This window comes from Saccopteryx leptura, chromosome 6 (genome assembly GCF_036850995.1).
Source record: "Saccopteryx leptura isolate mSacLep1 chromosome 6, mSacLep1_pri_phased_curated, whole genome shotgun sequence".
In the NCBI taxonomy this organism is placed as follows: Eukaryota; Metazoa; Chordata; class Mammalia; order Chiroptera; family Emballonuridae; genus Saccopteryx; species Saccopteryx leptura.
The window spans coordinates 115,827,352-115,855,213 of record NC_089508.1 but is presented as its reverse complement, the minus strand read 5'-3'; the positions used below and the strand labels follow the sequence as shown (position 1 = coordinate 115,855,213).

Below are 27,862 nucleotides of genomic sequence, written 5' to 3'. Positions count from 1 at the left end.
AAGGCACATATGAGAGAGCAATCAATGAACAGCTAAGGTGTTGCAACGCGCAATGAAAAACTGATGATTGATGCTTCTCATCTCTCTCCATTCCTGTCTGTCTGTCCCTGTCTATCCCTCTCTCTGACTCACTCTCTGTCTCTGTAAAAAAAAAATTAATTAGGCCCTGGCCGGTTGGCTCAGCGGTAGAGCGTCGGCCTGGCGTGCGGGGGACCCCGGTTCGATTCCCGGCCAGGGCACATAGGAGAAACGCCCATTTGCTTCTCCACCCCCCCCCTCCTTCCTCTCTGTCTCTCTCTTCCCCTCCCGCAGCCAAGGCTCCATTGGAGCAAAGATGGCCCGGGCGCTGGGGATGGCTCCTTGGCCTCTGCCCCAGGCGCTAGAGTGGCTCTGGTCACAGCAGAGCAACGCCCCGGAGGGGCAGAGCATCGCCCCCTGGTGGGCAGAGCGTCGCCCCTGGTGGGCATGCCGGGTGGATCCCGGTCGGGCGCATGCGGGAGTCTGTCTGACTGCCTCGCCCCGTTTCCAGCTTCAGAAAAATACAAAAAAAAAAAAAAATTAATTAAAAAAAATTAAAAATTATATTTTTCCAATATGTTACCTGACATTTTTTTTGTTTTTATTAATTTTATTATTTTTTCTCTTTTTTCAATGTTTTTCCTACTCTTTATGTTTTTCTCCATTTTCCAAGTTTTCTAAAATGACCAAGTCTTTTTTTATTATTATTTTAATGAGGTGACATTGATAAATCAGGGTACATATGTTCAGAGAAAACATCTCGAGATTATTTTGACATTTGATTATGTTGCATACCCCTCACCCAAAGTAAAATTGTCTTCCGTCACCTTCTATCTGGTTTTCTTTGTGCCCCTCCCCTCCCCCACCCCCTCTCTCCTTGCTCGCCCCCACCCCCCACCCCCGTTACCATCACATTCTTGTCCATGTCTGAGTCTCATTTTTATGTCCCATCTATGTATGGATTCATATAGTTCTTAGTTCCTTCTGATTTACTTATTTCACTCCGTATAATGTTATCAAGGTCCATCCATGTTATTATTGTAAAAGATCCAATGTCATCATTTCTTATGGCTGAGTAGTATTCCATAGTATATACGTATCAGAACTTTTTAATCCACTCGTCCACTGACGGACACTTGGGCTATTGCCAGATCTTTGCTATTGTGAACAATGCTGCCATGAACATGGGGGTGCATTTCTCCTTCTGGAACAGTTCTATGGTGTTCTTGGGTAAATTCCTAAAAGTGGGACAGCTGGGTCAAAAGGCAGTTCGATTTTTATTTTTATTTATTTATTTATTTCAGAGACAGAGGGATAGACAGGGACACACAGACAGGAATGGAGAGATGAGAAGGATCAATTATTTTCATTGCGCATTGCAACACCTTAGTTGTTCATTGATTGCTTTCTCATATGTGCACTGACCGCGGGCCTTCAGCAGACCCAGTAACCCCTTGTTTGAGTCAGCGACCTTGGGTCCAAGCTGGTGAGCTTTTGCCTAAACCTGAGGAGCCTGCGCTCAAGCTGGCGACCTCGGGGTCTCGAACCTGTGTCCTTCCACATTCCAGTCCAATGCTCTATCCACTGCACCACCGCCGGGTCAGGCGATTTTTAATTTTTTGAGGAATCTCCATACTGTTTTTCACAGAGGCTGCACCACTCTGCATTCCCACCAGCAGTGCAGGAGGGTTCCCTTTTCTCCACATCGTCCCAGCACTTATTCTGTGTTGTTCTGTTGATGAGTGCCATTCTGACTGGTGTGAGGTGATATCTCATTGTGGTTTTAATTTGCATTTCTCTAATGATTAGTGATGTTGAGCATTTTTGCATATGCCTATTGGCCATCTGTATGTCCTCTTTGGAGAAGTGTCTATTTATTTCTTTTGCCCATTTTTTGATAGGATTGTTTGCCTTCCTGGTGTTGAGATTTTACAAGTTCTTTATAAATTTTGGTTATTAACCCCTTCTCAAACGTATTGTCAAATATGTTCTCCCATTTTGTAGTTTCTCTTTTTATTCTGTTCTTGTTGTCTTTGGCTGTGCAAAAGCTTTTAGTTTGATATAGTCCCATTTGTTTATCCTGCCTTTTATTTCACTTGCCCGTGGAGATAAATCAGCAAATATATCACTGCGAGAGATGTCGGAGAGCTTACTGCCTATGTTTTCTTCTAAGATGCTTATGATTTCACGGCTTACATTTAAGTGTTTTATCCATTTTGAGTTTATTTTTGTGAATGGTGTAAGTTGGTAGTCTAGTTTCATTTTTTTGCAGGTAGATGTCCAGTTTTTCCAACACCATTAATTAAAGAGGCTGTCTTTACTCCATTGTATGTGCCCTTACCTCCTTTGTTAAATATCAGTTGTCCATAGAGCTGTGGGTTTATTTCTGGGTTCTCTGTTCTGTTCCATTGATCTATATGCCTGTTCTTATGCCAGTACCAGACTGTTTTGAGTACAATGGCCTTGTAATATAACTTGATATCAGGATGTGTGATACCTCCCACTTTATTCTTCTTTTTTTAAGATTGCTGACCCTATTCATGTTCTTTTCAGATTCCATATAAACTTTTGGAATATGTGATCTATATCTTTAAAGTATGTCATTGGTATTTTAATTGGTATTGCATTGAATTTATAAATTGCTCTGGGTTATATAGACATTTTAATGATGTTTATTCTTCCTAACCATGACCACGATATATGCTACCACTTGTTTGTATCTTCCTTGGTTTCTTTTATCAATGTTTTATAACTCCGAGTACAAGTCTTTAGTCTCCTTGGTTAAATTTACTCCTAGGTACTTTGTTTTTTGGGTTGTAATAGTGAAGGGGATTGTTTTCTTAATTTCTCTTTCTGTCTGTTCATTGTTGGTGTATAAAAATGCCTCTGATTTCTGAGTATTAATTTTATATCCTGCCACTTTACTGAATTCATTTATCAAGTCCAATAGTTTTTTGACTGAGATTTTAGGGTTTTTTATATACAATATCATATCATCTGCAAATAATGATAGTTTTACTTCTTCTTTTCCAAATTGGATGCCTTTTATTTCTTCTTGTCTGATTGCTGTGGCTAGGACTTCCAGGACTATGTTGAATAAGAGTGGTGAAAGGGGGCACCCCTGCCTTGTTCCTGATCTTAAGGGGATTGCTTTTAACTTTTGCCTATTGAGTATGATGTTGGCTGTGGGTTTGTCATAGATGGTCTTTATCATGTTGAGGTATGTTCCCTGTATTCCCACTTTGTTGAGAGTTTTGATCATGAATGGGTGCTGGATTTTATCAAATGCTTTTTCTGCATCTATTGAAATTATCATTTGGTTTTTCTTCTTTCTTTCGTTTATGTGATGAATCACATTGATTGATTTGCGAATATTGTACCAGCCTTGCTTCCCAAGAATAAATCCCACTTGATCATGGTGTATGATTTTCTCCATATATTGTTGGATCCAGTTTGCTAATATTTTGTTGAGGATTTTAGCATCTATAATCCTCAGGGATATTGGCCTATAATTTTCTCTGTGTTGTCTTTGCCTGGTTTTGGAATCAGAATTATGCTCGCCTCATAAAAAGAGCTTGGAAGTCTTCCTTCCTCTTGAATTTTTTGAAATAGCTTGAGAAGGATAGGAGTTCCTTCTTCTTTGAATATTTGGTAGAATTCACTTGTGAAGTCATCAGGTCCAGGACTTTTCTTTGTTGGGAGTTTTTTTATAACTGTTTCGATCTCATTTGGTGTAATTTATCTGTTTAGGTTTTCTGATTCTTCCAGATTGATTTTTGGAAGAATGTATGTTTCAAGGAATTTGTACATTTCATCTAGGTTGTCTAGTTTTTTGGCATACAGTTCTTCATAGTATTTTCTTACAATATTTTGTATTTCTGTTGTGTCAGTTTTTATTTCTCCACTCTCATTTCTAATTTTATTTATTTGAGTCCTCTCTTTTTTTTCTTGGTGAGTCTAGTTAAATGTTTATCTATCTTGTTTACCTTTTCAAAGAACCAGCTCCTAGTTTCATTGATCTTCTATTGTTTCTTTAGCTTCTATGTCATTTATTTCTGCTCTGATCTTTATTATTTCCTTCCTTCTATTACATTTGGGCTCTACTTGCTGTTCTTTTTCTAGTTCTTTTAGATGCAGGGTTAAGTTGTTTATTTGAGCTTTTTCTAGCTTCTTAAAGTGTGCCTGTAATGCTATGAACTTCCCTCTAGTACTGCTTTTGCTATGTCCCATAAATTTTGAGTTATTGTATGCTCATTATCATTTGTTTCTAGGAATTTTTTAATTTCTTCTTTGATCTCATTGTTAACCCATTCGTTATTTAATAAAATGCTATTTAGTTTCCATATGTTTGAGAATTTTTGAGATTTTCTGTTGTGGTTGATTTTTAGCTTCATTACATTGTGATCAGAGAAAGTGCTTGATATGATTTCAATCTTCTTAAATTTGTTGAGACCACTCTTTTGCCCTAACATGTGGTCTGTCCTAGAGAATGTACCATGAGCACTTGAAAAGAATGTATATTCTGCTGCTTTAGGGTGAAAGGTTCTGAAGATATCTATTAAATCAAGTTGATCTAGTGTGTCCTTTAAGTCAGCTGTTTCTTTGTTAATTTTCTTTCTTGAGGATCTATCTAGTGATGTTGTGGGGTATTGAAATCCCCTACTATTATAGTATTGCTGTTGATCTCGCCCTTTATATCCATCAAAGTCGGCTTTATATATTTAGGTGTTCCTATATTAGGTGCATAGATATGTATAATAGTTATATCTTTCTGTTAGAATGTTTCCTTTATCATTATGTAGTGGCCTTCTTTATCTCTTACTAAAAGCTGCTAGAGAAAAAAAGGCTATCACCTACAAAGGAGGCCCCATAAGATGACATCAGACTTCTCAACAGAAACACTTGAGGCCAGAAGGGAATGGCAAGAAATATTCAAAGCAATGCAGAACAAGAGGCTACAACCAAGACTACTTTATCCAGCAAGGCTATCATTTAAAATTGAAGGAGAAATAAAAATAATAAAGTCCATTTTGTCTGATATAAGTATTGCTGCCCCAGCTTTTTTTTTTCATTTCCATTTGCATGAAATGTTTTTTTCCATCCTTTTACCTTTAGTCTATATTCCATCCTTTTACCTTTAGTCTATGTGCATCTTTTGTTTTAAGGAGTGTCTCTTGTAGACAGTATATGTACAGGTCCTGTTTTCTTATCCATGCAGCTACCCTATGTCTTTTGATTGGATCATTTAATCCATTTACATTTAAGATTATTATTGATATGTAGTTGTTTATTGCCATTTTATTCTTTAAAGCTATATTCCTCTTTTGCTATATTCTTTTCCCACTTTGATCTGTTTACAACAGGCCCCTTATCAATTCCTGCAGCATTGGTTTGGTTGTAATGAATTCCTTGAGTTGTTTTTTTGTCTGGGAAGCTTTTTATTTCTCCTTCAATTTTAAATGATAGCCTTGCTGGATAAAGTAGTCTTGGTTGTAGCCTCTTGTTCTGCATTGCTTTGAATATTTCTTGCCATTCCCTTCTGGCCTCAAGTGTTTCTGTTGAGAAGTCTGATGTCATCTTATGGGGCCTCCTTTGTAGGTGATAGCCTTTTTTTTCTCTAGCAGCTTTTAGTATTTTCTCTTTATCACTTAGCTTTGGTATTTTAATTATGATGTGTCTTGGTGTAGGTTTTTTTGGGTTTCTCTTTAATGTAGTTCTCTGTGCTTCCTGAACTTGTGAGACATTTTTCTTCCTTAATTTATGGAAGTTTTCAGCTATGATATGTTTGAACAAAGTCTCTATCCCTTATTCTTTCTCTTCTTCTTCAGGAACCCCTATGATGTGGATGTTATTTCTCTTCATGTTGTCATAGAGCTCTCTAAGAGTTTCCTCAGACTTTTTGAGTTTCTTTTCTCTTTTTCTTCTCTGCTTTCATGCCTTCAGTCCACTTCTCCTCCAACTCACTGATTCGATCCTCAGCTTCATCCATCCTGTTTTTAATTCCTTCCATTGTGGTCTTCATTTCTGATACGGTATTTGTCATCTCCGACTGATTATTTTTTAATATTTCAATATCCTTTTTTATACTTGCTATTTTTTATTTAGGTGTTCGTAATGACCATCAATTGTTGTTCTAAGATCCCTAAGCATCCTTACAATCATTATTTTGTACTCCGCATCCAGAAGTTTGGTTATTTCCATATCACTCAGCTCATTTCCTGGATATTTCTCTTGTGGTTTCATTTGAATTGCACTTCTCTGTCTTCTCATTATGTCTGTGTGTTTGGGTGGTTTTTCTTGTAGAGCTCGTTGAGTCTAGGCTTGGTGTTGTCTTCCTCCAGTTTTCAATTGTGTTATTTCTAGGTCTTCTTGGGTTGGCATCAGCTGTTATTTGTAATCTACTCTTGGATTTGACTTTTCTGGTATAGCAGCTTTGAAGTCTTTATTTGTTTTGTTCTCAGTTTTCTTAACACAGGGGTAGTCTTGTTTGCTGATCTCAGCAGGGTGCTTATTTAAAACTGTATCCAGTAATGCAGTGGGTGTATCCTGAGACTCTAAAGGCATGATCTTCCAGTTACTGTCTCTGGGGGCGGGATGTTTTTTCAGCTTCAGTAGGGGGAGGTGTATCTTAGATCTCCATGGAGACCTGAGTTACTGCCCCTCCTCCCCACTTCTTGTTTTCAGCTGTGTCTTGTTGTGCTGATTGGAGCTGGAGAGATGTCTGGAGATCTGTGACCTGGAAGCACTTTGTATTCTCTTTTGTGGAAGGATCAGCCCCTCCCCCAGCTATGGTCACCTCCAGCACTGGATGAGTCAGCTTCTCAGATTGTTCCCTGCATTCCTCTGCCCTTCACTGTCTGTCTCTCTCCCCTTTCTTTTTGGAAGACAAGCTGGCCCTTTCAACACACCTTGTTCCCTGGTCGCCAGGCAAGTGGCTGTGAGCAGAATTTTCTGCTCTTTTCCTTAGAGTGAGAGCCCTTCTGGGCTCTCAGCTTCACCCCCTCTGTTCCTGTAAGCAGGGGGAGACTCAGGCACTCCCTACCAGGCTTGTTGTAGCTTCTTCTTTGCTCCTTGGTTTTTGAGAGCTGTTCCTGTAGTCCAGAGTTGGTTTTTCACGCTGATTGTTCATAAATTAGTTTGTAATTCAGTTTGGTGGTGTGAGCTGGGAGTCTGTGTGTCTGCCTACTCTGCTGCCATCTTCCTGGTCGTTGTTACCTGACATTTAAAAAAAATCTAAACGTAAATAATTACACCAATATTTCTTTTTGCCTGACCAGGCAGTGGCACAGTGGACAGAGCATCAGACTGGGATGTGGAGGACCCAGGTTCGAAACCCGGAGATCGCCAGCTTGAGCACGGGCTCACCACCTGAAGCGTGGGTTTGCTGGCTTCAGCATGGGATCATACACATGACCCCATGGTCGCTAGCTTGAACCCAAAGATCACTGGCTTGAGTGCAAGGTCGCTGGCTTGAGTAAGGGGTTACTCGCTCTGCTGTAGCCCCCCATGCAAGGCACATATGACAAAGCAATCAGTGAACAACTAGTAGCCACAATGAAGAATTGATGCTTCTCATCTCTCTCCCTTCTTGTCTGTCTGTCCCTATCTATCCCTCTTTCTGTCTCTGTTGCAAAATATGTATGATTTTTTTTCTTTTTTCTTTTGATGCTAAAATTGTTGTAACAATTTGACCAGTGGCTGATTCCTATGTATTTTGTCTTTTAATACTTCCTTAACTTAATTTATTTAGGATGTTTTTTATTTTTATTTTTTATTTTATTATTTTTTTTAGTGAGAGAGACAGAGAGAGGGACAGACAGGCATTAAGGGAGAAAGATGAGAAACATCAATTCTTTATTTTGGCACCTTAGTTGTTCATTGACTGCTTTCTCATATGTGCCTTAACCAGAGGGCTACAGCAAAGCAAGTGACCCCTTGCTCAATCCAACAACCTTGAGCTTCAAGCCAGCAACCTTTGGGCTCAAGTCAGTGACCATGGGGTCATGTCTATGATCCCACGCTCAAGCCAGCTACCCCATGCTCAAGCCAGCGACCTCGAGGTTTCAAATCTGGGTCCTCTGTATCCCAGTCCAACACTCTTATCCACCGCGTGACTGCCTGGTCATGCGAATGCTTCCTGAACTTAAACATAACATGTCCAGGCTTGCAATTTTCTTGCTCCAGACATAGAATAAACTGTGTTTTTTGTTTGTTTGGTTGGTTGATTGGTTTTTGTTTTTTCTCCAAGAGCCTAGCATTGGTTTTTTTAGTGAGGAGTGGAATTTAAAAATCAAAGTTTGGATATAGATGTACTAATGATTATTGCCTCCTACCATTGTGATTGGCCCTTTCACCTGACAGAACTAGGGCATACCTCTTTTTTTTTTTTAAATGAATTTATGTTGATACCTTCCGTTCAAATTCAGCACTGCAAGGTTCTTCCTTTCACAACCTAGTTTGCCTTTTCCAGAATGTCATGGCCCCTGGTCTGATTTGTACTGGCTCTTCCCCAGCTCTGCTTTAGTATATGCAGTCTACTGTTAATCTGTTAATGTGTCTCGTCCACATGTAGTGACATTAAATAGCAAAGCTTCCAGAAAAGCTAAAAAATGTTTCAGTTACAACTTCTATAGCTCATTTTGAAGATAGATAGACTAGTTTGCTTGGAAGGATGATTATTGTAGTGTAGTGGTAGGAAATAAGGTTACAAAAGGGAGGCAGGGACAGGATTGGGGACTAGAACTTAGCCTCTAATTTTGACAGTGATTTGAGACTATGGGGTTTAGGATTTGGTTTTTTCCCTTTATTTTAGATTTTTTTAAAGCAATGTTTAAGAAACTGTCGTGCAGAAATGATAGATTTTGCTCACTTTGTTAAAGATGTCGCTGCTCACGTGGATTGGCGTTGCTTAGGTGATAGTATTAATTGCCCTCTTGTTTGGGAAGGGGCGTGGTTATGCTAGTGTTTGTTGGGGGAGGGCTTTCCCGCCAAAAGGTTTTAAAAGGTGGAGCTAGGAGGCCATTTGGGGAGAGTGGCTATGTTCTTGTAGGGAGGAGGAGCGGGTACTGGAGCATGGCAGGGAAGCCACATGGCAGAGGCAGCCAAAATGGTGGAATGGGGAAGGAGAAGCCAGTTCGTGGAGGAGAAGGAGATGATGGGGAACAGAGGTGAATAAGACTGGTGAGGTTAGGAAAACTCAGATGAGTCAGTAGCTTCATGAGCACTGAATGAGTGGGTTTTGGAGCCCAGTGTATGTTTTTACTCCCTTGCCCAGTGCGAGTCTAGAATAAAGGAAAACGGACCACCAGTTTTTGGCTCCATTGTTTCTCTACCATCTATCCAAATCAAACCTGAACCTGTGTTGGCCAGGTGGCTTTGATGGTGGCCGCAGTTATGGGCTATATAGAAACAATCACAACAGGAGCAATGCATAAGTTGTGTGTGTGTGTGTGTTTTCAGAAAGGCTAGAGACTGGAGACAGATAAATTAGACTTCCACTTATTGTACTACTTTCGGTGTGAGGTGTTTTTATGAGGATTTGCAGAGTATCATGAATAGACTGGAAAGAAAGTGATGGGTGTGAGAGATATTTCAAAGGATTCATTGACTAAGTTTTGAAGAGAGAAAGAGGAGTAACTCTAAAATTTGAATGAGGGGACAAAATGCATAATAGAGCTATGAATACATGTAGTAAGATCCAAAAAGTGAAACATAATTTTGGGGAATATGGGAGAAGATAGAGTATTACAGTTGAGTTTAAATACTGACATTCAAGAGATAAGGGAAGAATTAGAGATGTAAATCTTGGAAGTCAGATACTGAGAAGTAATTGCTGTACCTGAGAAACAATGGGCTCTCTGTTGAAGGGCATATAGGGCCAGAGCAGAGTGCTTAAGACTCAGTCTTGGTGTACAGCCCCATTCAGGGAATAGCAGTAGGAGATAGAACCAAACATGGCAAAGAAAAAGGATGCCTAAGACTTGGAAGAGAGCCAAGAAAGAACAAGGTTTTATAAGTGAAGTAGAGTTTCAGGAAGTACATCAGTGCTGTTGAATGCTTAAGAGATTGAGGAGAATGAAAACTGAAAACTGAGTTGTTCTTGTATATTCAGCCTGCCAATTGTAAGAAAATTTTTTATGGTCGTTTTCTCTTAATTTTATCTAATCTTCCAATTTTAAAAAAGTTATATGTGCTCATTATAGAAAATTTGGAAAATACTAAAAAAGCACAAAGGAGAAATTTAAGTTTTCAGCAATCCTACTAGTAAGAGAGGTCTGCAGTGAGTACTTTTTGCTTGTACTTCCATTATCATTTCAGTTTATGTATACAGGTATAGATTCATTTTTCCATACATAAAAATCTCCCCTATTCACTTACTTTACCCTGAACATTTTTTTCTTTAACATCAAATAAATTGTAGTAGGATCTTGAATGGCTGTTTAATATTAGATCATATAATATCTTGGTCTGCTTCACTGTTCTTACTTTTGAATATTTAGACTTTACAATTCTGTTTTTGTTTCTACCATTTAAGTCAATTATTTTTGTGTCCTGACATCTCATAGAGTGATAACCAGATTCCTGTGATAGTCTAACTTTGCATCTCTTTCTGTGTTTTTATGAGTGTTTTAATGGCTTACTAGGGTCAAGTAATCAGACATAACTAGCTGGCTACCATATAAGGTGTATTTTTCCTAACAGATTTTTGAACAACATAGTAAGAATCATAGTAGTAAGTAACCTAGACTGAAAAGTATGGAGCCCACTTGCTTCAGAAGGTAGAAAATTTGGTTATTGCAAGTTGTCGGGACATGGGAAAGAGTAGTTTTAGAAGAATATTGTAGATAGGGCCAAATTTAAGAATTTAGGAGGTTATGTCTGACCAGGCGGGACACAGTGGATAGACTGTAAACCTGGGACAATGAGGACCCAGTTACAGAACCCGAGGTCACTGGCTTGAGTGCGGGCTCTTCAGCTTGAGCATGGGGTCGCTGGCTTGAGCATAGAATCATAGACATGACCCCATGGTTGCTGGCTTGAGCAAGGGGTCACTGGCTCAGCTGGAGCCTCCCTCCTCCAGTCAAAACATATATGATAAAGCAATCAATGAACAACTAAAGTGCTGCAACAACAGGTTGATGCTTCTTATCTCTCTTTTCCTGTCTGTCTCTGTCTCTTTCGAAAAAAATAAATAAATAAAAGAAAAGAAAATATCTAAGGGTTTGACAGTGAAAGAAAAGACCAACCAAGACATAGCAGGATGTAGCAGGCTAGTTATCAGGAAAACCATCCCTTGTGGTGGTTGGCCGTGGTGGGCGAATGATCTGCACTGAGGAAAAGTATCTGTGGAGGGAAAGTATCCATAGCCCTTATATAGGCTATACCAGGGGTCCCCAAACTACGGCCCACCGGCCGCATGCGGCCCTCTGAGGCCATTTATCCGGCCCCCGCCGCACTTCCAGAAGGGGCACCTCTTTCATTGGTGGTCAGTGAGAGGAGCACATTGACCATCTCATTAGCCAAAGGCAGGCCCATAGTTCCCATTGAAATACTGGTCAGTTTGATTTAAATTTACTTGTACTTTATTTTAAATATTGTATTTGTTCCCATTTTGTTTTTTTACTTTAAAATAAGATATGTGCAGTGTGCATAGGGATTTGTTCATAGTTTTTTTTTATAGTCCGGCCCTCCAACGGTCTGAGGGACAGTGAACTGGCCCCCTGTGTAAAAAGTTTGGGGACCCCTGGGCTATACACACGTGGCTTTCTGACACGTGCTCGCGCAGTAATTGTGCAAAGAGCTTCCAGCAAGAAAACGAAGAGCAAGCCTTGCTTTCCCTACATGTGACCTGCCAGGGATCAAACCAACAACCGTGACATATTGGGGTGACACCCTAACCAACCGAGCTAACTGGCCAGTCAGAAAAACTTTTATTTTTAATCTCATCAAAATCATGAACAATCATAAAGCATATCTATTCTTAGTGTAAATGATCTATTTTCAAACTTAAAAATAATTTTTAGGTAAAAATATAAACCTTAAACTCATATAAAATAAAACAATATATATGTCATACTGATTTTACTACCTTAAAAAAGCTATAACAAGTCCCTTGATAAATGGATTAAAACAAACCTAATGTTTTATATACATCTTTTATTTCCCTTTAACTTTTTTTATTTTTTTATTTTTATTTTTTTTCCGAAGCTGGAAACGGGGAGAGACAGTCAGACAGACTCCCGCTTGCGCCCGACCGGGATCCACCCGGCACACCCACCAGGGGGCGATGCTCTGCCCCTCCGGGGCGTCGCTCTGTTGCGACCAGAGCCACTCTAGTGCCTGGGGCAGTGGCCAAGGAGCCATCTCCAGCGCCCGGGCCATCTTTGCTCCAATGGAGCCTCGGCTGCGGGAGGGGAAGAGAGAGACAGAGAGTAAGGAGAGGGGGAGGGGTGGAGAAGCAGATGGGCGCTTCTCCTGTGTGCCCTGGCCGGAAATCGAACCCAGGACCTCTGCACGCCAGGCCCACGCTCTACCACTGAGCCAATCGGCCAGGGCCTAACTTTTTTTTTTAACTAGGGTGGTGTCAGCTATATCTACTAAATATAACCTTACCCAAAGAAACCAACTTTTGTTTTCTCACAGACAGAAAAAACTGTCATGTAACCAAGAACTATCTTTTTATTCTCATGATACACATTTTATATATTTTTAATAAAGATTTAAGTGGCAAAGTAAATATATTTGATATCATCTAAAGGTATTTATCCTTTAACCTTTTTTTAAAATGGTTATTGTATAATGTTAAGAGATAAGGGTAAATTAAAAAGATTTGGTGATCAAAGATTTGGATTTTTATCTTAATTAGAAATTGTTCAACCTGACCGGGCAGTGGCGCAGTGGATAGAGGGTTGGACTGGGACACAGAGGACCCAGGTTTGAAATCCCAAGGTCACTGGCTTGAGCATGGGATAATAGACATGACCCCAAGGTTGCTAGCTTGATCCCAAAGTCACTGTCTTGGGCAAGGGGTCACTCACTCTGCTGTAGCCCCCCAGTCAAGATACATATGAGAAAGCAATCAATGAACAACTAAGATACCACAACAAAGAATTGATGCTTCTCATCTCTCTCCCTTCCTGTCTGTCCCTATGTGTCCCTCTTTCTCTCTCTCTTGCTAACAAAAAAATAAATTACTTTACTTGTATTTCACTGCTACCTGATAATTGGCAAAATTTGCAAAGAAGCATTACTGAGAAGGCTTATGCTTTACCACATGTCTAGAATTGATTTTGCTTCCAAATAAATATATAGACAGTAAGTATAATTTCTTATATTTCTCTCAATTTTTAAGATGTTCTATAGCCATGCCAAATTTGAAGTGATCCAGAATAACTGAGGTTGTCATTGGTGAAGAATTCTGAACACTTGAATCATGTTCTCATTCAGTTCCTTAACTATAATTAAGTAGAACATCAAAATTGTATACTGGCACTTTTGTGCCTTAAGGATCAAAGCGGGCGTTTGAAAAAGGAATTGGAAACTGTAAAGTAGGAGACATATATAAAGTGTTATATACCTTTTTTTAATTGAAAGGTCTATCATAAGAAAATATCTTAAGGGAACCATTATCATGTACATTTACATTTGGGTTGCAGATTATGAATACTAAAATTTTCCTCAGTAATAATAGTTGAGTGGGATGCTTACTGGTTCAGTGATCTTCAGTTGCCATTTATTGTCTAATGCTGAAACACAGGTGGTGTAGTGTGAGAGGCTCGCTAAATCAAAAATGTTTTTTCTATTTGAGTTGTCATTTCGCCTGACCTATGGTGACACAGTGGATAAAACGGTGACCTGGAATGCTGAGGTCACCAGTTTGAAACCTGGGCTTGCCCAGTCAAGGCACATATGAGAAGCAATTACTACTAGTTGATGTTTCCCACTCCTCACTCCTCCCCCATCCGCTCTCTAAAATCAGTAAATAAATAATTTAAGAAAAAAGTTGTCACCTCACTCTTTTTGTTATTACTGTTCTTTCCTTTCTAACTGCTACATGTGTACTGTAGGAAGGTAAGATACAGAAAAGATGTGCGGTAAAATAGTAAGAAAGAGGGGAAATAATTGCTTTTTATATAATAGAATGAAAAATACTGTTATTGGACCCTACTATATCTGTATGTTTATTTGTATCATTGTGCATTTGATAAATTTAATTTTTTCTTTTAATCTGAATTTCATATTTGGGTCTAAATTATTCTGTCTCATTTTTTACAAGTAGATTTAACACAAATTTGCTAACTTATTATTTTGTTTCTTTAGTTTTCAGCATATGATTTCATCCCATCTTCAAAATTAAAGCCCTCCCAAGGAGTGCCACTCAATGATGATTTATGTTTTAGTAGAAAAAGAATGTCAAGAAACTTATTTCAGAATAGTCGTGATTTTAATTCAGATTCACTTCCTGAATGTGCTGCTGGTAAGTAATAGGCGCAGGTAATGGACATGCTGACCTAAATAAGAGATTTACTTTATAGTTTATTCAAGGGCTCATAGAACTTACAATCTAGTAGGCAGTTCAGATTCAATAAATATTTGTTAAAGATCTGATAAGAATGGACACATGGACATAAATTGTATCAGAGGGCCCTGGAGGGGCTTCTCAATGAAACTCTCTACGTTTTAATGTAAATCACTGTTATTGAGATTCTCTTAGCCTGACCAGGCAGTGGTGCAGTGGATAGAGTATCAGACTGGGACACGAAGGACCCAGGTTCCAAACCCCGAGGTCATGGGCTTGAGCACGGGCTCACCAGCTTGAGGGCAAGGTCGCTGGATTGAGCGTGGGATCATACACATGACCCCATGATTGCTGGTTTGAGCCCAAAGGTCGCTGGCTTGAAGCCCTAGGTTGCTGGCTTGAGCAAGGGGTTACTCGGTCTGCTAAAGCCCCCGGTCAAGGCACATATGAGAAAGCAATCAATGAACAACTAAGGTGCCACAACGAAGAATTGATGCTTCTCATCTCTCTCTCTTCCTATCTGTCTGTCCCTATCTGTTCCTCTCTCTGATTCTGTCAAAAAAAGAAAGAAAAGGGAATTCTCCTGTGTGTCAGGTACTTTCCTAAGTATTGGAGATATAGTCAACAAAAAGAGAGAACTTTGTGCTTAGTAAATCTTGCATTCTATTTGGGATGAAGCAAACATTAAATAAATGCAAAAAGTATTAGGTTAAATGATGATGAATCCTATGGGGAAAAAATTAAACAGAGAAGAGGTATATGGAGGAGGGGCCATTTAAAATAATGTGGTGGAAAAAAGACCATACTCAGAAAGGAATACTTGAAGCAACCCACATAGATTTCAAGAGAGAAGAGCAAATATAGTAAGGAAAAGGAAATAGTAAGTGCAGATTATGGAACATATTTGAGAAAGTCAGAGAGATTGTTAAGTCTGGAATAAGCAAGGAGAAGAGAAGTAGAAAATGAAATTTAAGAAGTATGGCTTCTTGGCATGTGGATGTCCTGGGTTCAGTTCCCGGTCAGGGCACACAGGAGAGGCACCCATCTACTTCTCCACCCTTCCCCCTGTTCTTTCTCTGTTTCTCTCTTCCCTTCCTGCAGCCAAGGCTCCATCGGAGCAAAGTTGGCCCCGGGCTGAGAATGGGTCCATGGCCTCAGGTGCTTGAATGGCTCAGGTTGCAACAGAGCACACCCCAGATGGGCAGAGCATCACCCCCTAGTGGGCATGCCGGGTGGATCCCAGTCGGGTGCATGCGGGAGTCTGTCTCTGCCTCCCTGCTTCTCACTTCAGAAAAATATGAGAAAAAAAAATTGGGGCTTCTTATTTATAAGACCTAGTAGCCTACTTAATGAACTTTGGCTTTTACTCTGAGTGAAGAACATTTTGAGGAAAGAAGTAATATCAGTTGCCTTGAATTTTCCAGGCTTGTTTTGGAGGTTACATTTAAAATAGACATAAGGTGTGTGAGGGTGAAAACAGAGAGTCTGCTGTAGCAATCCAGGCTCAAGTTGATGGAAACTTTGACCAGGTAGCAGTAAATGTGAGGAAAGTGATTAGATTCTGATTATATGTCAAAGGTAGGGTTGATGTGACTTGTTGATGGATTGGGTATGGAGAGAGAGAGAGATCAAGAGCTCCATAAGGTTTTCTTGGCCAGAGCAACTAGAAAGATGTTTAATTGCCTAAGTATTAAAGAGAGTAAATATTATGGTAGTTCAGAGGACAGTGTCATTGTCATGGACCATATCAGTTAGAAAAGGAATAGAAGAAAGGATATCACTTGTATTTTATTTTTGGGGATGTATGTGACAGAAGTAGTTAGATGAGAAGGATGAGAAAAAAGCAAAGACTTACATTAAGGCTTGAGATATTCTGGGAGCTGTGTAAAGGCAGGATTCATTTTAGGAGTCAAAGATAAATTTGGATATTGGGACCCTTGCGGCTAAGGCTTAAACATTTGAATTCATAATTATAAGCTATAGGGAACTAATGGAGTTTTTTTGTTGTTGTTGTTAAGAAAAAAAAGCCAGGGTGATAAGGTTGTTACAAATGAAATAGAAAGAAATAATCAGGAAAATATGATGACATAAAAGATGAAGGAGTAGAGAAAGATAAGAAGACTTAGTACCCAGCTAATTAGAGAAATAATAACATGGCCTTACCAGGAGGTTGCACAATGAATAGAGCATCCGTCTGGAACTCAGAGGACCCAGGTTCAAAACCCTGAGGTCATTGACATTAGTATTGGCTCACCAGCTTGTGTGTGAGTTCACTAGCTTGAGCGTGGGTCGCTGGCTTGAGCCATGTGATCATAGACATGATCCCATGGTCACTGGCTTGGAGTCCAAGGTTGCTGGCTTGAGCCCAAGGTCTCTGGCTTGGCTAGAGCCTCCTGGTCAAGGGACATATGAGAAAGCAATCAATGAACAACTAAAGTGCCGTAATGAAGAATTGATACTTCTCATCTCTCTCCCTTTCTTTCTCTCTGTCCCTATTTCTCTCTCACACACACACTAAAGAAAAAGATAAAGAATAATGTGTTAACAAAACAAAACCAGTTGGAAATGAAAAGGTAAAAATTGAGTTTTTCATTGATGTTAACATTTGTATAGTTTTCAAAAAATAACAATTACTGAAATTTGGCTATGAATTTGGATACAATATTTAGAAAACATTGTTGCCCTAGAAGAATTTATAGACCTTTATGTAGAAATATTTCATAGTATTTTCACATAAAAATGAAGTGCTATAATGATTGTATAGTTTAATATTTATTTAATAGAGAAAATGAAATGCAAAAAGATACCTGGTTATGCTTTTACTATTACTTTGGATTTTTATAAGGCTCATGGTTTCTGTGCCGTTGAGAAGGTCTTACCTAGTAGTACAGATTTTAAAAACTGGAAGATAAGACAACATATAACCTAATATGCTATATTGGAGGGTGCAAATTATAAGTATATAGATATTAAAAACAGGAGAAAATCATAGGTATTGAAGTGATTTATGAAAACTCTAAGAAAGAGGCTGGACTTGAGCTGGACCTTAGCAGGGAAGGGTTTGTGATTGGTAGTGAGGCAGGAGAGACTGTTGCAGGTAGGAAGGATAGTCAAAACAAAGGCAAGAATTAACTTAGAACATATCCAGTACATGCAGGATAAAGGGGCTTGAAATTAAAAGAAGATAATTTTTTAAATCATAGTTTCAAAACTGCAAGGGATCAGCTCACTTTACATATGAATAAATGAATACCAGAGAGGTCATTATCTTCTTTAATTCAGATTTATTTCTATGCCCAGGATTAACCTTAACCAGCCACAGGAAAAGGAAAACCATCTGGGAAATATCCCTGGATATGCTTGGAAGCTATATAAAAGCTGTGTTATATGTTAGGAAAGAAGGTAGAAGAGTTCTGCAATAGAAATTTTTGGGTAGAGTGTACAAATACTAGGAAGAAGGAAAGCCAGGTCTGAAGGAACATTCAGTGGTAAGAGAAGGGAGCATGTAGGAAGAAACAGCCTTTGCATTTTTCAATATGCTTTTCTCTGCACTTGACCTGTCTATTTTCTGTCCTTTAACCCCTGCCACTAATTAGATCTGCCAATAGCAAAAGCTTTCTCCCTTTCTTGCCTGCCTAGGACACTACCCATATACTTCTATATTTATTCTTACACTAATGATACCAACATTTATGAAATTAAAGTGTTCATGAAATAAAACTAAGTCTTATTTTTATGGTTTTCTTTTCCTTCCTTCCAAAGGCAGTACTGGGACTCATCAGACAAATCTTTCTGGGAAATGTGAACAACTTGGATTTTCACAGATATGTGGTAAAACTGGAAGTATGGATTCTGACTTACAGTACCAAGAAAATGGTCACCAAGATAAAGGTTTAAGTTGCAAATTTATTTAGATACAGTGATTTAAATATATTACATGGGGTTTCCAAATTTAGCTTGTATGTTATTTTGTATACTTATACTCATCAAAAAAGTTATATTTTAGTAAAATTTTTAATAGCATAACTGTTACCCTAAAGTGATAGATTTCATAATCTTGATATATATGTGACTGAATAAAATTAGAGAGTTTCTGCCTGACCAGTAGTGGTGCAGTGGATGGAGCATTGACCTGGGACACTGAAGTCTCAGGTGCCAAACTTCAAGATCACCAGCTTGATTATGGGATCATCAAAATGATCCCCTGGTTGCTGGCTTGAAGCCCAAGGGCACTGGCTTGAGCAAGAAGTAACTGGCTTGGCTGGAGCCCCCACCCCCATCAAAGCACTTATGAGAAGCAATCAGTGATCAACTAGAGGTGACGCATCTCATCTCCCTTCCTGTCTGTCTGTCTGTCTCTCTCTAAAAATAAAATAAAGGAAGATAAAATTAGAGAATTTCTACTCATGTGGAGATGAACATTTAAATACCAAAGAATTGAAAGTAACACTATTCAAATATAAGTATATGTTAGCAGAAGACAATTATTTTCTATAACAGTTTTAAATTTGAAGGTTATTTATAATTTATTGTCTGCTGTTAAGAACCACAACTTCTTGACTAGCTATCATTTTATGTTTGTTATATGTCTGTAAAATACAGAATAAAAGGAGGGTTTGTGGCTGATAGCCATGAACTTTGGATATGAAGGGGTTTTTTAATTTTCCATACTAATTGTTTTATCAATTATTATTTAGAGATAGGATTAAATCAAATATTTTTAGATATATATTCATTTTTGTATATTTACTAAAATTTTTTGCAATGATAGGGATGTACTTTTGTCTTTTTTTTTTTTTAGAGAAAGAGGTAGGAAGAGAGAGAGAGAGAGAGAGAGAGAGAGGGAGGAAAGAGGTGAGAAACATCAACTCATAGTTGCTTCATTTTAGTTGTTCATTGAGTGCTTGTCTATGTGCCTTTACTGGGGGCTCAGGTCGAGCTAGTGAACCCTTGTTCAAGCCAGTGACCCTGGCCTCAAGCCAGCATCCTTAGACTTCAAGCCAGCTATCTTGGGCTCAAGTCAGTGACCTTGGGATAATGTTGGTGATCCCTCATTCAAGCCAGGGACCCTATACTCAAATGGAGAGCGTGTGCTTAAGCTGGTGACTGGGGTTTTGAACCCAGGATCCCAGCATCCCGTTTGATGTTCTATCTACTGTGCCACCACTAGTTGGGCAACTTTTGTCTGTATTTGTTGATGAAAAAGTAATACTCATTTGAAATTAGCAAAGAGGATTTAGTTAATATAGCACTTATATTTTAGCTACTTTTTTCTCCACCCACTACAAAGGGCTACAAGACTCCATAAAGTTTTTCTTTGTGGTATTGTTTCCAATAAAACAGCTCATATTTCTTAATGATGTATGTAGTTCCTAAACTTGGCCAGATTCCTTTAGGACTCATAATTGAGAGAAAGATTGTCTCAATTATTCTTTCATAATTGAAAGAAAAGAGAAGATTGTCTCTTATTTAGCTTGTTCCTGTTTAGGATATCCCTGAATAGTTACATTATTTTTGAAGACTACCTTTACTCTCAGTGTTTATCAGATCTTTGTAGTGGATTTAATTTTCTAGAACTTTTCAGAATGCCCATTAGAGCAGCTGCTAAAGGCATATGTTCTTCTAAAGTCAAGATTTAACTTAATAGTAAGTTATATATTGAAATTTTTGTCAGGACCACTATTTTCTTAGCTAACATTCTCAATGGTGTTTCTGAAGGACCTGAGGTGTGAATGCCAGATGCCAAATCATCTAGAAGTTTCTGTCTCAATTTTAAATATTGCAGTGATCCACTCTAAATGTTGGAAGTGTTGGTATATTTTGCTGTATACCATTGGTTCTATTTATGTGTATAAAAAGATCTTTGCAAGAAATATATTTAAATCTCTTAATAAAAGGAATATATAATGAGGCGCTGACATGGAAGGTTCAGAATCTGTTTATAGAGCACTGTAATTGAAATTAGGAAAGTTTTCATTCTATAATATATGTAAATTTATGACCACTTTAGCCCATTTTCCACCAAATAAGATTCAGGCAGAAGTAGAGGTTCTAACCATGTCAGATATGAATTAAAATTAAATGCTTAAATGCTATATAATATATATATATTTATAGCATTGTTAAATATATATATTTATAGCATATATATAGTTGTTTAAGTCTTTAGAAAAATGTTGTATTTGCTTAACTAGGTGGTAGTGTAGTGGATAGAGCATCAGACTGGGACGCAGAGGACCCAGGTTCAAAACCCTGAGGTTGCCAGCTTGAACGTTGGCTCACCTGGTTTGAGCACAGGCTTACCAGCTTTAGCAAGGGGTTGCTGGCTTGAGTGTGGGATCATAGACATGACCCCATGGTCACTGGCGTGAGCCCAAAGGTCGCTGGCTTGAGCAAGGGTTCCCTCACTCTGCTGTAAACTCCCATCCCCCGCCCCCACCCAGCAAGGCACGTATGAGAAAGCAATCAGTGAATAACTAAGGAGACTACAAAGCTGCAATGAAGAATTGATGCTTCTCATTTCTCTCCCTTTCTGTCTGTCCCTGTCTGTCCTTTTCTCTGTCTCTCTCTGTCTCTGTCACAAAAGAAAAAAAAGTTTCGCCCTGGCCGGTTGGCTCAGCGGTAGAGCGTCGGCCTAGCGTGCGGAGGACCCGGGTTCGATTCCCGGCCAGGGCACACAGGAGAAGCGCCCATTTGCTTCTCCACCCCTCCGCCGCACCTTCCTCTCTGTCTCTCTCTTCCCCTCCCATAGCCAAGGCTCCATTGGAGCAAAGATAGCCCGGGCGCTGGGGATGGCTCTGTGGCCTCTGCCCCAGGTGCTAGAGTGGCTCTGGTCGCAACATGGCGACGCCCAGGATGGTCGCAACATGGCGATGCCCAGGATGGGCAGAGCATCGCCCCCTGGTGGGCAGAGCGTCGCCCCTGGTGGGCGTGCCGGGTGGATCCCGGTCGGGCGCATGCGGGAGTCTGTCTGACTGTCTCTCCCTGTTTCCAGCTTCAGAAAAATGCAAAAAAAAAAAAAAAGTTTCATATTTGTTAGTATACATAAGCTAGGTCTTTTGTCCATGGAAAGTCTTCAAAAAATATTGAAGAAAAATTAAAAGGAACCCCTGAAAGGTTACATTTAGACTCTCATATTAGTTGAGGAGTAAAAAGAAAAGGTCAATAAAAGGCAAGAAAAAAGTAATAAGGAAGTAACACTATAAATAAGCACAAAATAAGACAGTAGCAGGAAACCACATTAGTAGTTACTATAAACCTAAATGGGCAGGAGGTACCATTTAAATAACAGAGATGATTATATTTTTTAAATATTTAAATGCTATTTTTGTTACACCTAAAATATATAGATTAAAATAGAATGGGAGAAAGTAAAACATGAAAAACACGTACAGTAGTCTTCTCTTATTTGCAGTTTTGATTTTCACAGTTTCAGTTACCCCATAGTCAACCTAGATACAGAAATACTAAATGAAGAAATTTCAGAAGTAAACAATTTATAAGTTTAAAAGTATGTGCTATTCTGAGTAGAGTAATGAAATCCCTCTATCTCTGACTCATCCCTCTCATTACATGAATCATTGCTTTGTCCAATGCATCTACTCTATATACACTACCCAGCTTATTAGTCACTTAATAGTCTTCGTTATCAGATCGACTCTCATGGCATTGCAGTGCTTGTGTTCAGGTAACCGTATACTACTTAGTACTGAACCCAAAGCACAAGAGTAGTGATGCTGACAATCTGGATACGCCATACAGAAGCCATGAAGTGCTTCTTTTCAGTGAAAAGGTAAGGATAGTATAAGATATACTGCTCACAACAATTAGGGGATATTTCAAAATGAGATGAAGTGATAAAATATCCCCTAATGTTTGTGAGCAGTGTATTTTGAGAGATTCATATAACTTTCATTACAGTGCATTGTTATAATTTTTCTACATCACTGCTCCTCATGTTCTTCTATTATTAGTTATTTTTAATTTTTTACTGTGCTAAATTTAAAATTAAACAGTATCAGATAAGCATGTGTAGAAAAAACAGTATATACAGGGTTTGGTACTACCCGTGGTTTTTGGGGGTCCCCTAAAGAGTCTGGAATCTATCCTTCATAATAAGAGGATAACTACTGTCCTACACAAATGCTCAAAGTAGGTATACAATATTAATGGTAAGGAAAATATACACAACTAAAGCTAAAAACACTTTTAGGGCTAAAGAGGGTCATTATGATGAAAAAAGAACAGTTCATTAAGAAGATAAGACTTTTTTAAAAACTGTACATGTGTATATATATATATATAAAATTTAACAAATTACAAGGAGAAATGAAATCTATAAATATTAGTAGGAAATTTTAATAAGATAAAGAAGTTTAAGATTAGAGGATATAGAATATTTAAACAGCACAATTAGTAAACTTCTCAAAGTTATCTCAGAAAAACTGAACTAGACCTATAATCATTAAAGAAATCTTAGGTTTAAAATTTTACCCACAAAACCAAAAATATATCCCACCCAGATGGTTTTTCTGGTGTTCTGTCAAACCTTAGAGGCAGAGGTAAATTCTATCTTATAAAAACTAAGAAAATTAAGAAAGAAGGCTCCCTGTCTGACCAGGCTGTGGCTCAGTGGATAGAGCATAGGACTGGGACACACTGGACCTAGGTTCAAAACCCTGAGGTTGCTGGCTTGAGCGTGAGTTCACCTGGTTTGAGCAAGGCTCACCAGCTTGAGCCCAAGGTCACTGGCTTGAGCAAGAGGTCACTCAGTCTGCTGTAGCTCCCTGGTCAAGGCACATATGAGAAAGCAATCAATGAACAACTAAGGTGCTGCAAGGAAGAGTTAATGCTTCTCATCTCTCTTCCTTCCTGTCTGTCCCTATTTGTCCCTCTCTCTGTCTCTCTCACACTGTGTCAGAAAGAAAGAAAGAAAGAAAGAAAGAAAGAAAGAAAGAAAGAAAGAAAGAAGAAAAGGAAAGAAATAAAAAGAGAAAAAAAGGAAAGAAAGAAAGAGAGAGAGAGAAAGAAAAATAAGGAAAGAAAGGAAGAAAGAAAGAAAGAAAGAAAGAAAAGAAAAGAAAAAAGAAAAGAAAAGAAAAGAAAAGAAAGAGAAAGGCTTCCTAATTCATTTTATGAAATGAGCACAAACTTAGTGCTATGACCAGATAAGGTCAATGATTAAAGGAAAAAAAGTGGTCCAGCTCTCACTTTGACTTATCAAAGTCCTAAATAAAGTATTAGCAAACCAAATCTACATATTGGCTAGTAATATATTTTTATAATTTGTATGTTACTTATGTCTAAATAGGTGTTTTCCAGAAAAACCTATAGTTAAATCTTATCACAGATAGCAGGGTAAAAACCATATAATTGTGTCAAGAGATTTAGTAAAAGCAATTGATAAAAATTCAACATCCGTGCATAATTATAAACTCATAACAAAGAATAACTTTTTAACCTGATTAATGATACCTGTTAAAAGCAATAGCAAATATACTTAGTAGTAAAACATTAGAATTCACTTTAAAGTCAAGAACAAAACACAAATGTTCACTGTTACCACTGCTATTCAGTATTTATTATTAATTCCTCTAGTATTTATTGAGACTAGACATTTCTAGAATCTAAAGATCAAAGGCTAGTAGAGAACAATATAGTAAATGAGCAACAAAAATGCCAATTAGTGCTATGAAGAAAAAGAAGGCAGCACAAGGGAACAATGTGACAGGGAAGGCCTCTCTGAAGTGATAAGTTTTAAACAGAAACCTGAAGTAAAGCAGTGAACCACATGGATATCTGGGGAGAGAAATTCCAGGCAGAGGGAACAACAAAGTACAAATGCTCTGGAGTAGGACCGTATTGGGCTTTTTTGGAGCAATGAATAGCAAGTGCGTGGAATGATTGAGTGAAAAATAATAGTAGAAGATAACGTGTGGCCTTGTAGGGTATAGTAAAGATTTGGGGTTTTATTTTGAGTGAGCTAGGAAGTTAGTGGAGGTTTTTGAGTAGAGACATGGCATGATCTGACTGCCTTTTAAAAGGATCAGAGCTGTTGTGTAGAGAATAGGCTTGGCAGGGGTAGGGGCAGGTGCAAAGCAAATGAGTTAGAAAGGTAAGGCAATAGGAAAGGTGAGAGATAGTATGGCTTCTAGTAGAGAGGAAACAATGAAAGTGATGAAAAATGTTTGGATTCTGATATACAGCATGGCTGTAAAGTTTTGAAACATCAGTAATTTTATTTTACATGTACACTAATATAAATAAGCCATTTGTTCTGTATTCACCTAAGTTTCCAGATTTAATGATCACCCTGTAGAGAGGAGCCAAAGATGAGTCCAACAGTATTGGCCTGAGCAACTTGAAGAATAGAGCTGCCATTTACCAAGAAGAAGAAAGTGAGGAGAACAGATCTGACTGGGAAATCAGAAGTTTTGTTTTGGATATGTAATGTTTGGGACATCTGTTGTCTCTTTAGAGATGTCAGGTGTCATTTTGATGTTGAGTCTGGAGTTTAAGGGAAAAACCAATCCTAAAAAATTGGGAGTCATTATATTACCTATCTTGGGGAGTACCTAGCTCAAAATTAAAGGTATAAAATTTTAAGAGGAAGAAACAAAAATTGTCATTATTCCCAGATAAAATGTGGTGCAGTATAGTGGTTAAGAGCACAGGCTTGGGAGCCAGAATGCCTAGGTTGATATCTCAGTTTTGTAATTTCTTAGTGTGTGACTTTTAGTAATTTACTTCTTATCCCTTTGTACTTCTTTTTTTTTTCTTTTTTGACAGAGATAAAGGGAGAGGGAGAGTCAGAGAAAAGGATAGATAGGGACAGACAGACAGGAAGGGAGAGAGATGAGAATCATCAGTTTTTTGTTGCGGCACCTTAGTTCATTGATTACTGTCTCATATGTGCCTTGACCGTGGGCCTTCAGCAGACCGAGTAACCCCTTGCTGGAGCCAGCGACCTTGGGTCCAAGCTGGTGAGCTTTGCTCAAACCAGATGGGCCCGTGCTCAAGGTGGCGACCTCGGGGTCTCAAACCTGGATCCTCCTCATCCCAGCCCGACACTCTATCCACTGCACCACCGCCTGGTCAGGCTTCCTTTGTACTTCTTAAAAAACATATGTAAAATAGGAATAATGCCCACACAGGATTGTTGTAAGGATTAAAGTAGTTAATTAAAGTGCTTAGAATGCCACTTGGCACATAATAAGAGCTCAGTAAACTTTAGGTCATCATCATTATCATAGTCACCATCATTATTATTATCATCACTATTAGATTATCTACATAGAAAATCCAAACGGATATATAGAAAACTATTAAAATATTAAATAGTTTAGCAGGGTTGCCAGGTATATACTGGGATGTAAAGCTCAGTGAAGTTCATGAACACCAGCAACTTTCTGAAAATGTACTTTTTAAGAAATCATAGTATTAACAAGATTTGTAAATATCTGGAACTCTAACAATGATTTGCATATCTTTTGGTATGATAGCTAAAATACTTTTTTGTGAGACATGAAAGAAGACCTGAATAAGTTTTAAACTCCCTTGTTTTTAAACTGGGAGACTCAATATCAGGACAGTGACAGTTTTTCTCAGGTTAATCTGTAAATTCAATGTCATTTCAACCAAAATTGCAACAGGATTTTTTATGGAACTTGGTAAAGTCATCCTGAAATTCATATGAAAGAATGGAGAGTCGCCTGACCAGGCAGTGGCGCAGTGGATAGAGCGTCGGACTGGGGTGCAGAGGACCCAGGTTTGAAATCTCAAAGTCGCAGGCGTGAGCGCAGGCTCATCCGGTTTGAGCACAGGGTCGCTGGCTTGAGCGTGGGATCATAGATGTGACTTCATGGTTGCTGGCTGAAGCCCAAGGTTGCTGGCTTGAGCTCAAGGTCACTGGCTTGAGCAAGGGGTCACTCGGTCTGCTATAGCCCCCTGTCAAGGCACATATGAGAAAGCAATCAGTGAACGAGTAAGGAGCCACAACAAAGAATTGATGCTTCTCATCTCTCCCTTCCTGTCTGTCCGTCTGTCCCTATCTTTCCTTCTCTCTCACACACAAGAAAAAAAAAAGAAAGAATGGAGGGTCAAGAGTGCCTACGTAATTCTAAATACGACCAGAACGTAAGGGAACATCCTATCAGATAGTGTGATAATTTGTAATAGGTATGGATAAATAGACTAATGGAACCAGTAAGAAGCATCTAAGAATAGACCCAAATAATATACAGTAGAGGAAATTTATAAATGAAACAGAAAGAATGAATTGCTCAAAGAGTGGCACTGGGAAAATTGCACTATCTAGAAAAATGTTAAATTAAAGCCTGACCAAGAGGTGGCGCAGTGGATAGAGCGTTGAACTGGGATGCAGAGGACCCAGGTTTGAAACTGTGAGGTTGCTGCTTTGAGCGCGGGCTCACCAGCTTGAGCACTGTGTTGCTGCCTTGAGGCCAAAAGGTCTCTGGCTTGAGCAGGGGGTCACTCCCTCTGCTGTAGTCCCCCACCCTGCCAAGGCACATACAGGAAAGCAATCAATGAACAAGTAAGGTGCCGCAACGAAGAATTGATGCTTCTCATCTCTCTCCCTTCCTGTCTGTCCTTATCTGTCCCTCTCTGTCTCTGTCACCCCAAAAATAAAAATGGAAATTAAAAAAAAATTATAAAAGCAAGATGGAATAAAAATGTTAATGTGAAAAGCAAAAATCTTAAAACTCTTAATTGTGTATATATATGTATATATATAGATAACATATACTCTCTTTTATATATTTCTTTCAATTTTATTTTGTATTGGTTTCATGTATAGAGCCTAGTGGAAATAACATATTCTCTTTGTTTTATTACAGTGAATGCTAGCCTAAATTTTGGCAGTAAGACACAGCAAACATTTGGTAGTCAAACAGAACATACTTCATCATCCTCTGGTCCAAATCCAAGTCCAGGAGCCTTCATCCTTTCATCCTGTCCGCTTTCATCATCTCAGACTAGTCCAAAACACACGTCTCTTACTGTATCTTTAAAGAAGTCTCCAGATAATTCTGTTAATTTTTCAAATTCCTGGCCTCTTAAAAGCTTTGAAGGACTGTCAAAGCCAAGTCCTCAGAAAAAGCTTGTCATCCAAAAATCATCTGGCCCTACAGGAAGAAATGATGGTAAAAATTAATACTTTTTTCAAATTTATTTGTATGTTTGATTATTATTTTGCAGGTTGGGTTATTAACCTTTAAAAGCTGATAATTTGCATTTTATTTCTGTGTGTTAGTAAATATTTAGGGAAAGATTTAACAGTATCAAATGTGTAATATAAAATTCAGT

At 38.6% G+C, this 27,862-nt stretch overlaps 1 protein-coding gene across 9 annotated transcripts in view; it reads left to right on the top strand.

Annotated features, from left to right (window-relative positions):
• The window catches only part of TOGARAM1 (TOG array regulator of axonemal microtubules 1), a 106,528-nt gene that overhangs the window by 3,803 nt on the left and 74,863 nt on the right, over positions 1 to 27,862 (top strand). For 8 of the 9 annotated variants that reach the window (XM_066388128.1, XM_066388126.1, XM_066388130.1 and 5 more), the window contains exons 2-4: positions 14,338 to 14,494; positions 18,299 to 18,427; positions 27,394 to 27,699. In XM_066388128.1, coding sequence (XP_066244225.1) covers positions 14,338 to 14,494; positions 18,299 to 18,427; positions 27,394 to 27,699 — 592 coding nt within the window. The remainder of the gene's footprint in view (positions 1 to 14,337; positions 14,495 to 18,298; positions 18,428 to 27,393; positions 27,700 to 27,862) is intronic. The other variant, XM_066388129.1, reaches the window with a different exon arrangement.